At 41.8% G+C, this 9,786-nt stretch overlaps 1 protein-coding gene across 1 annotated transcript; it reads right to left on the bottom strand.

Annotated features, from left to right (window-relative positions):
- Positions 1-5,429: 5,429 nt before the first annotated feature.
- Positions 5,430-9,009, bottom strand: LOC109211228 (scarecrow-like protein 21). Its single transcript, XM_019374733.1, has 2 exons — positions 8,744-9,009; positions 5,430-7,558 (listed from the first exon to the last, which is right to left on the bottom strand). Exon 2 carries the CDS (start codon positions 7,470-7,472, stop codon positions 5,721-5,723), a length of 1,752 nt encoding a protein of 583 aa, XP_019230278.1. The 5' UTR covers positions 7,473-7,558; positions 8,744-9,009; the 3' UTR covers positions 5,430-5,720.
- Between the last annotated feature and the right edge of the window lie 777 nt (positions 9,010-9,786).

The raw sequence follows: 9,786 nt of genomic DNA, 5'->3' as shown, positions 1-9,786 counted from the left end.
AGTGTTCAGGCCATATTTGGACTCGTTCGTGATAGTCTTCATTGATGATATATTGATATATTCCCGCAGCCAGGAGGAGCACGAGCAGCACCTTAGAGTGGTTCTTCAGACTCTGAGGGATAGTCAGTTATATGCTAAGTTCTCGAAGTGTGAGTTCTGGCTGAGTTCAGTTGCATTTCTGGGTCATGTTGTATCAGCAAAGGGTATTCAGGTTGATCCGAAGAAGATTGAGGCTGTCAAGAACTGGCCTAGACCAGTATCAGCTACAGAGATTCGGAGTTTCTTGGGATTGGCAGGCTACTATCGTCGGTTCGTAGAGGGGTTTTCATCTATTGCAGCCTCGATGACCAGGTTGACCCAGAAAGGTGCCCAGTTCAGATGGTCGGATGAGTGGGAGGCGAGCTTTCAAAAGCTCAAGACAGCTATGACTACAGCACCGGTGTTGGTTTTGCCCACAGGTTCAGGGCCTTATACAGTTTATTGTGATGCATCTCGTATTGGGCTTGGAGCAGTGTTAATGCAGGATGGCATGGTCATTGCCTATGCTTCGCGGCAGTTGAAGATTCATGAGAAGAATTATCTGGTTCATGATTTGGAGTTGGCAGCCATAGTTCACGCGTTGAAGATTTGGAGGCATTATCTATATGGCGTGGCATGTGAGGTATTTACGGATCATAAGAGTCTTCAGTATTTGTTCAAGCAAAAGGAGTTGAATTTGAGGCAGAGGAGGTGGTTGGAGTTTTTGAAAGATTATGATATCACCATCTTATATCATCCGGGAAAGGCCAGTGTGGTGGCCGATGCTTTGAGTAGGAAGTCAGCCAGTATGGGCAGTCTTGCTTATATTCCGGTCGGTGAGAGACCGCTTGCTTTGGATGTTCAGGCTTTGGCCAATCAGTTCGTGAGGCTGGATGTTTCTGAGCCCAGTCGTGTTTTAGCTTGCACGGTCACCCGTTCTTCATTATTGGAGCATATCCGTGATTGGCAGTATGATGATCCCCATTTATGTGTCCTTAGAGACACGGTGCAGCACGGAGGTGCCAAGCAGGTTACCTTAGATGATGATGGAGTTTTGAGATTGCAGGGTCGAGTTTGTGTGCCTAATGTTGATGGGCTCCGAGAGTTGATTTTAGAGGAGGCCCATAGATCCCGGTACTCTATTCATCCGGGCGCCGCGAAGATGTATCAGGATTTGCGGCTGCATTATTGGTGGCGGAGAATGAAGAAGGATATCGTTGCATATGTGGCTCGATGTTTGAATTGTCAGCAGGTTAAGTACGAGCATCAGAGGCCTGGTGATTTATTTCAGAGGATTGAGCTTCCCGAGTGGAAGTGGGGGCGGATCACTATGGACTTCGTTACTGGACTCCCGCAGACTCGGAAGAAGTTCGACGCAGATGGGTCATTGTTGATAGGCTGACCAAGTCAGCACATTTCATTCCTGTGGCAGTCTCCTATTCTTCTGAGAGGTTGGCTGAGATCTACATTCGGGAGATTGTTCGCCTTCATGGTGTGCCCGTGTCTATCATTTCGGACCGAGGTACGCAGTTTACCTCGCATTTCCGGAGAGCAGTTCAGCGAGAGTTGGGCACACGGGTTGAGTTGAGCACAGCATTTCATCCCCAGACGGACGGGCAGTCCGAGCGGACTATTTAGATTTTGGAGGATATACTCTGGGCTTGTGTTATTGACTTTGGAGGCTCGTGGGATCAGTTTTTACCTTTAGCGGAGTTCGCCTACAACAACAGCTACCAGTCGAGTATCCAGATGGCTCCTTATGAGGCCTTATATGGTAGGCGGTGTCGGTCTCCGGTTGGATGGTTTGAGCCGGGGGAGGCTCGGTTGTTGGGTAGGGATCTGGTTCAGGATGCCTTGGACAAGGTCAGGATCATTCAGGATAGGCTTCGTTCAGCTCAGTCCAGGAAAAAGAGTTATTCCAACCGCAAGGTTCGAGATTTGGCTTTCATGGTTGGCGAGCGGGTATTGCTTCGAGTGTCGCCTATGAAGGGCGTGATGAGATTTGGGAAAAAGGGCAAGCTTAGACCTAGGTTCATTGGCCCGTTTGAGATTCTTGATCGAGTGGGAGAGGTGGCTTATAGACTTGCATTACCGCCGAGCTTATCAGCCCTACATCCAGTGTTTCATGTATCCATGCTTCCGAGGTATCACGGCGATCCCTCCCATGTGTTAGATTTCAGCACTGTCCAGTTGGACAAGGCCTTGTCTTATGAGGAGGAGCCGGTAGCTATTCTAGACCAGCAGGTTCGTCAGTTGAGATCGAAGAGTTTTCCTTCTGTTCGTGTTCAGTGGAGGGGTCAGCCTCCTGAGGCATCGACCTGGGAGTCCGAGTCCGATATGCGGAGCCGTTATCCTCGTCATTTCCCGACTCAGGTACTTCCTTCTTCTGTCCATTCGAGGACGAACGATTGTTTTAGAGGTGGAGAATGTGATGACCCAAAAGGCTCATCACTTGTTTTAAATGAATTCTGCATTCCGAGGCTTTAAAAACCTCTTTTACCTTCACTTCGATTTGCGTGCGCAGTCCGGGCGTGTAGGCGGAAAGCTGTTATGTGAAAAAATCTGTGAAATATTGAAATTTTGACTTAAAATGCATTTAAGTTGACTTCGGTCAATATTTTTGGTAAACGGACCCGGACCCGAGATTTGACGGTCCCGGAGGGTCTGAAGGAAAATATGGGACTTGGCGGTATGCCCGGAATCGAATTCCAAGGTCCCAAGCCCGAGAAATGAATTTTTAAAGAAATTTATTTTCTGAAATTGTTTAAAGGATTTTGAAATGAAATTTGATTAGAACATGTTGGTATCGGGCCCGTATTTTGGTTCCGATGCCCGGTACAGGTCTTATATATGATTTAAGATGATTCTGTGAAATTTGGTGAAAAACGGAATCCGTTTGACGTGATTCGGACTTAAAATGGAAAATTTGATGCTTTATGAAGTTTGAGAAAAATTCTTTGATTTTGAGGTTTAATTCGTTGTTTGAGAGGTTATTTTGGCGATTTGATCGCACGGATAAGTTCATATGATGTTTTTGGGTTACTACGCATGTTTGGTTTGGAGCCCAGAGGGCTCGGGTGAGTTCCGGGTAGGTTCCGGGATGTTTAAACTTAGGAAAATGATGTTGTTGCACCAGTTCTGGTGTAACCGCACCTGCGGTTCTTTGGCCTCAGGTGCGGACTCGCAGGTGCGCACAGTGGGTTGCAGGTGCGGTCTAGTCTCGCAGATGCGGACACTTTTCCGCAGATGCGGTTTTGTAGGAGCGGGCCCTTTTCTCGCAGGTGCGCCCCAGCGGGGCCTAGCCATTTCCGCAGAAGCGCCCATTTTTCCGCACGTGCGGTTGCGCAGATGCGACCCACAAGCCGCAGATGCGGAAGTCGGGCAGAGAGTCCTTTTAAAAACATAACTTCAGCGATTTTCTTTCAAACTTTCACAAAAAAAAATAGAAGAGCTAGGGCGATTTTCTCAAGAGATTTTCTTTCCAAATCACAAGTAAGCACTCACTAACTGATTTCTTTCAATTATCTAATGTTTTTCATCAACTTTTATCAATAATCTTAGGGTTTTAATGGTAGAAAATTGGGGAATTGGGCAGAGTTAGGTCTTTTTGATTATTTGGGAATTTGACCTCGTTTTGGGGTCGGATTTCAAAACAAATGATATATTCGGGCTCGTGGGTGAATGGGTGATCGGGTTTTGGTCCGAACCTCGTGTTTTGACCAAGCGGGCCCCGGGTCAATTTTTTGGGATTTTGAGAAGAATGATTAAAAAGCTATAATTAAGCATTGGAATTGGATTGTTTAGTATTTATTGATGTTATTAAGTCGATTATGTATAGATACGATTGTGTTGGAGCCAAATTCGAAAGGAAAGGCGGTATTTGAGGAGTGAGTTGGCCGTGGAAGTTCGAGGTAAGTGTCTAGTCTAACCTTAGCTTGAGGGATTAGGAGTTGTGTCCTATTTGCTAATTACTTCTTGTTAAGTACGACGTATAGGCATGGTGACGAGTATCTATACGTTGGTGTCAAGCATGACCGTGAGTCTTGAATTGATAGTTATTGTGTTCTTAAATGTTACTACGGATGTTATAATTGATGATTCGCGATATTGAGCAAAGATTTAGTTTATTTTCGTGGATTTTATTTATGATTGAGTGTTGGATCTAATTGAGCTGAGTAGGAGTTGAGTTAGGATTGGTTATAGTTGATTCTCCCTTGCCGGGATGTTTGTCTTGATATTATTGTCCTCTTGCCGGGAAGTTATTATATTGCTTTGTTCCCTTGCCGGGAAGTTATTACATTGCTTTGTTCCCTTGTCGGGACTCCTTGTGATTTTTTGTTGGCTTATAAATGGGATCGGGTGGTGCGCCTACCACGAGATATGATGAAATGCGATCGGGTGGTACGCCTACCACGAGATGTAGTGAAATGGGAGCAGGTGGTACGCCTACCACAAGATATGAGAAATGGGATCGGGTTGCACGCCTGCAACGAGATGTGGACCGAGAGTGAAATCTACCTTTGTTTTTCCTTATTCTTGTTAGAAGTTAAATTTTGCTTTCTTGATAATTCTCTTGAGATTCTTTTTTATCTGTTATTCCCCGAAGCATGTTTTCCCTTCCCAGCTTTAATTGTTTGTTCTAGTTTATTTTTTCGCTATATATATATATATATATATATATATATATATATATATATATATATATATATATATATATATATATATATATATATATATAAAACTGCACAGGTTTATCTGGAGTCTGGTCCTAGCCTCATCACTACCTCATCGGGGTTAGGCCAGGCACTTACCAGCACATGGGGTCGGTTGTGCTGATGCTACACTCTGCACTCTGTGCAGATATCGAAGCAGTAGTGGGACAACAGCAGTAGCTTGGGAGCCAGCCTTCAGTCCAGAGATCCCGAGGTAGTGCTGCAGGGGTCCGCAGGCCCGGCGTCTCTTCTATCTACTATTATGTTCTGTTATCATTTGTATCCGAGACAAACTGAGCTTCTTTCTTTCAGACATTTGTATGTAGTAATCATAGACAGTCCGTGAATGTTGTGACACCGGTTTCTGGGTAGAGACATGTTGGCTTTTCGTATCGTTTTTGGTATTATGTTTATCTAAGTCTTCCGCTTAAATCCATCTTTCGCTATTAGTTAAATGTTGATCACATGTTGTTACAAATAGTTAAAAGTGTTAAAAATAAAAAGGTTAAAGATTTCTAAATTTCGTGGCTTGCCTAGCTTCTACGAGTAGGCGCCATCACGACTTCCGAGGACGGGAAATCCTTACGCTTGCAATTTTTTTTGGAAAGCGGGTATAAACTAAAAGATGTCCCAAAAAGCGAGTATAGATACAAATGCCCTTACAAAATTTGGTGCAACTTCCAAACTAAGGAACAAGAGCTAATGAACAAAATGAAAAGTTATCTATAAACACAATAGTTTGTGAATACTTGAAATTAATTTCCTAAAGATTCCGCAAGAAAATTTCTAAACTAAGGGATAAGCCAACGAACAAAATGAAAGATACCTACTCTAAACAATAGTTTGTGATACATGAAATTATCTATCGCTACATTGAAACCACATGACATGCCAGAAAGGCTATTTCATCTGTTTCCCACATAATGTTACTACAAACTGTTACTTGCTAGAAATAGCTCTTCCTCTGCTTTACATAAATTTGCTTCATTCTCAGTGCCAAGCAGATGCTGAGATAAGATTCCTGTCCTTCCATCCCAACAACATAGCGCCATCTTTCTCCACTAGCGTATAATGCTCTGAGTAGCACCTCAAGAGCCTCTTTATCACTGAATTCACGTACGAGCTCAGAGGATATTGCCTGAACCCTGCCATTGTGAACCTCAATTTCCATTTGCCTAATAACTCATGACGTTCCACCCTTTCCTTGCCCTCGCATGCTATGACGTTAACTATATCCCTAGCCAGACAATGCTGCTCCACGTTTATCCGCTCCTTCCTGTCCCTTTCTAGGGTCACGTCTATGGACTCGAACATGGCACAGTAGTAGTCTAGAGCTTCTAAAAATCGCGGGAAAAAAGGAGCTGTGTTTGTATTTGATTCTTGTTCCACCAAAGTGACCACCTTGGGAGAAAGCGACTTTACCATCCTAAGAAGCTCGTCCCTTGGGTTAGTCACGTCAACACTCTCATCAGGTGTGTGGTGAAGTACCAAAGGGAAGTTTACTGCCAGAGCCTCGCCAGGCCTAACGTCAAGCATATCCCTGGTGACTTCAGGAGCGAAAACTGGCACTGCATGAAACTCAACCGGAATGTTGAATTTCTCAGAAATATCTGTGAGCCGTTTCCCCACTAATGCCAATCCATCTCCCCGGGCATATTTTGAAACTGGATCATCAATCCCAGTAATACGTACATGAGGGGCACCGCTAGGCCTGGCAGCAAGAGCTTGAAGAAGAGTCATCCACTGAGTCCCTTGCGCAATTTGGAAATCTATGATGTGAATGCGATCTTCATTTCTGCATGCTTCTGCTATTGCACCATTTGCAGCCATGTAACCAAACTTTAGATAAGGACATATCTCATATAGGATATGCATGTAAGAAAGCAAGTCCCTGCCAGCTGGTTCCTTACACCTCAGAGCTCTGTAAATGTTGGTTCCGGATGCTTCTTTTCGAGCTACTAGCCCTTCTACCATGTAAGCACCGAGACGTTGAATCGGATCTCCAGTAATGGAAATAGCATTTCTTGCCTTCGCAATCAGTGATCCAAAATCATCTAATTTGTTCTCGGCAAGAGCTCTGGCACATGCTATAAGCAGCTGCTTTAGGTTGCCAGAAGGAATTCCCCGCAATGACAAATCCTCCGTTGCTTTGTGCCGCTTCTCACTGTGAATCCCACTGCTTGATATGCCAAAGGCGGAGACATGTGACGGCTGTGTTTCAAATCGAAGCGAAATCTGGTCTTCTTGGTTCCACATCCAGGACCTCTGACCTGATGTTTGGGGCTGCTTAATATCCCCTGCCGAGGGACTGGATGTTGTGGTTTCTTCCTCTGGCCCCATTAAAGCAGTTTCCAATTGCAGCAGAGCATTTTTCATGTTCTGACTGTGGTTTGCATACTGCAGTAAAGAAGTTTCGCCAGAGCGAACCAGTAGAGTGTTTGGGTGGAAATTTGGAGAGGGGCTAGGGCGATGGAAATAATGATTATAATCCAGTGAGGAATTACTAGAAGGACTAGTTCCTGAAATATTTTCAGTAGAGCTGTGCTGCTCCAGGCTATCACTTAGTGTGGTAGGAGTATCAGGATCAAAATAGTTTACAAATGGAGAGTTTGGAGAATTTCTCGAGTCAAATTTCAATGTTCCCAACAGCCTATTAGGCAATGAAGGAGTAGTAGCCTTAGAGTAAGAGTATGATAAATTCGCACCAGTCACACCATATTCATACAGATGGTGTGATTCCATGCTATATGGCTATCATTAGCTGATCTAAGCATAAATTATTCCCTGTCCGAACACTTTTAACACTTAGTATCTGTTAACAAATCAACCTGCAAAAGGTACACAAACAAGTATACATTAGTTTGGCAACCCTTGTTGATGGGAAAACAGAGTTTTCTAATGACTTAGACGCGCAGAAATTACAGATTCAAGAACACGGAGCACAACCGTTGCACGTTGCATGATATCACAAGGCAAAAAAAAAATGATAATCTATCTATCATGTGAAATTAACAATAGTATACAGAAAATGAGATGCAACACCGTCTTGTCAAGTAAGAACATTTTTAGTCTAGCAACATTTAGATTGAAATCACAAGTTGACAACCAGACCAAATACATCTTAAATATGGATATAATCATGCACCTTATGATTTTTATAACATGACAGAAAGAAAACAAGAAATAAAAAATTGAAATGCCCATCTACTGTCAACTCTCACATCAGTCCTAATAGTTGTGCATACATTAAATTTGTATTATGTAAACCAGCTATGGCTTTAAAAAGCAACTCCTCTATATCTCTTGAAGACATAAAAAATTAGATACAACACATTTTCTACCCTACCACAACCTCCACATCCACTCTCCTCCAAAAAGGACCTTAAAAGTTCTGATAGTCATGGTGCGGACAAGATAGCTCGCACACCTCTATCATAAAAGGATAGCCCGATGCATGAAAACATCACTCTTTCACGTAGGGTCTGGAAAAGGCCGCACCCAGAGGGAGTAATGTAGGCAGTCTACCTAAGACAATTTTACTGTTGTTCCAAGACAACCTTAAAAGTTACGCCAAACCTAATACGAGCTACTATTGGAAAGAAGCTGAAAGTTTTCATTTATGACTTTATATCTAATAAACTAAGATAAAAACTTGTTAGCAGGGGAACCTTGTTAAGCTACAATATACATGTCATTCAACTAACATATAAGAAATTCATTATGTATTCAAGCTAGCATGTGCACAACTGTAAACACATCAAGAAGCGTATTTATGTAACAAAATTATTTATTTGTTCATTCTGCCAATGACAATTCAGGAACAGAAATATATGCGCCTAGTTTCCCGTTTCAATTTATCCACCCCTTTTATATTATATAGTCTAAAGGACCGAAACATGAGAATACACATCATAAATCAGTCTGTTTGATTGCAGAGAAAAACCAGAAAGGAAATCGAATTGGGAAAGACAAATAAAAAGGAACAGCAGTGCAATTGGAGGATGAGAAATTACCTGGTAAAATCTGCGGAAGCAAAAGGGAAACTCAAAAATTCTTGAGCTTAGGTCTAAAAGAAACTGCTTGAATTTGTTTATTGATATGAATATTTGGAGAAATTTATGTGGCAGTGAGAATGAAAATTAGAAAGAATAATTGAGCCAAAATGTGAACTTGCTTCTACTTATAATAAAATAAAGGAGGAGGTGGAACGAAGGTTAGACTTAGACTCCAATTCCAACAGGACCGCTGACCTTTGATTAAGGTACGGTTTGAAGTATTGAAAGAGTTGAAGCACTGAGGGTTTGATTTTAACGGTTGGTTTTGCCGACCACTGGATTCAACTATGGCAGAATCTTCCTCTCTCTTTCAACGCTTTATGAATACAATCACGCGCTCTTTTGCTGTGTGTACAACACGATTTTCGTTTTTATCAGTTAGGTCCCCCAATGGGTGATTATTGCTTTGTCAATAAGGAAAAGATAATGAAATTTCTCTACCTTTAATTAAAATGGAGAAACTTCTGATATATAGAATGATTTCTTTTTTTATGCTACTATGCAACCCGATAAATTAATTGGATTAATGAGTTTTAATTGCAAGAAAAGAAAATTTGCTTCCAAGTGCCAATTATGGAGGCTCTATTGTTAAATGCTGATTTATTATACTACTCCCTCTATTTTAAAAATATTAATATTATTTTCTTATTATTCTGTTTAAAAAAACGCATAAATGCTCTGGCAAGTGGAAGATTATGTGTTTTAAAAAAATTTACAGCCACATAAATGCTATGACTTATTTAAAATCATATATTAAATTTTTATTAAAATTTGTGCCTAATCAAACTAAGACAAAAAAGACCACCATCTTTGTATGTAGAGATAATATTTCTTAATCCTCGGATTAAATAGAACCCTTATGACTTAAATGTTTATCACCATTAGTATTTTCAGTATAAATTTGAAAAGGAAATCTAAAAAGGATAAGTGCTTAAAAGCACACGCTTTAAAGGGCACGCACTTCGGTGCATAAGATGTTTACACAAGTACGAAAAGGCAGC

The sequence above is a fragment of the Nicotiana attenuata genome, unplaced genomic scaffold (assembly GCF_001879085.1).
Source record: "Nicotiana attenuata strain UT unplaced genomic scaffold, NIATTr2, whole genome shotgun sequence".
Lineage (NCBI taxonomy): Eukaryota > Viridiplantae > Streptophyta > Magnoliopsida > Solanales > Solanaceae > Nicotiana > Nicotiana attenuata.
This window is presented reverse-complemented; position numbering and strand designations above follow the sequence as displayed.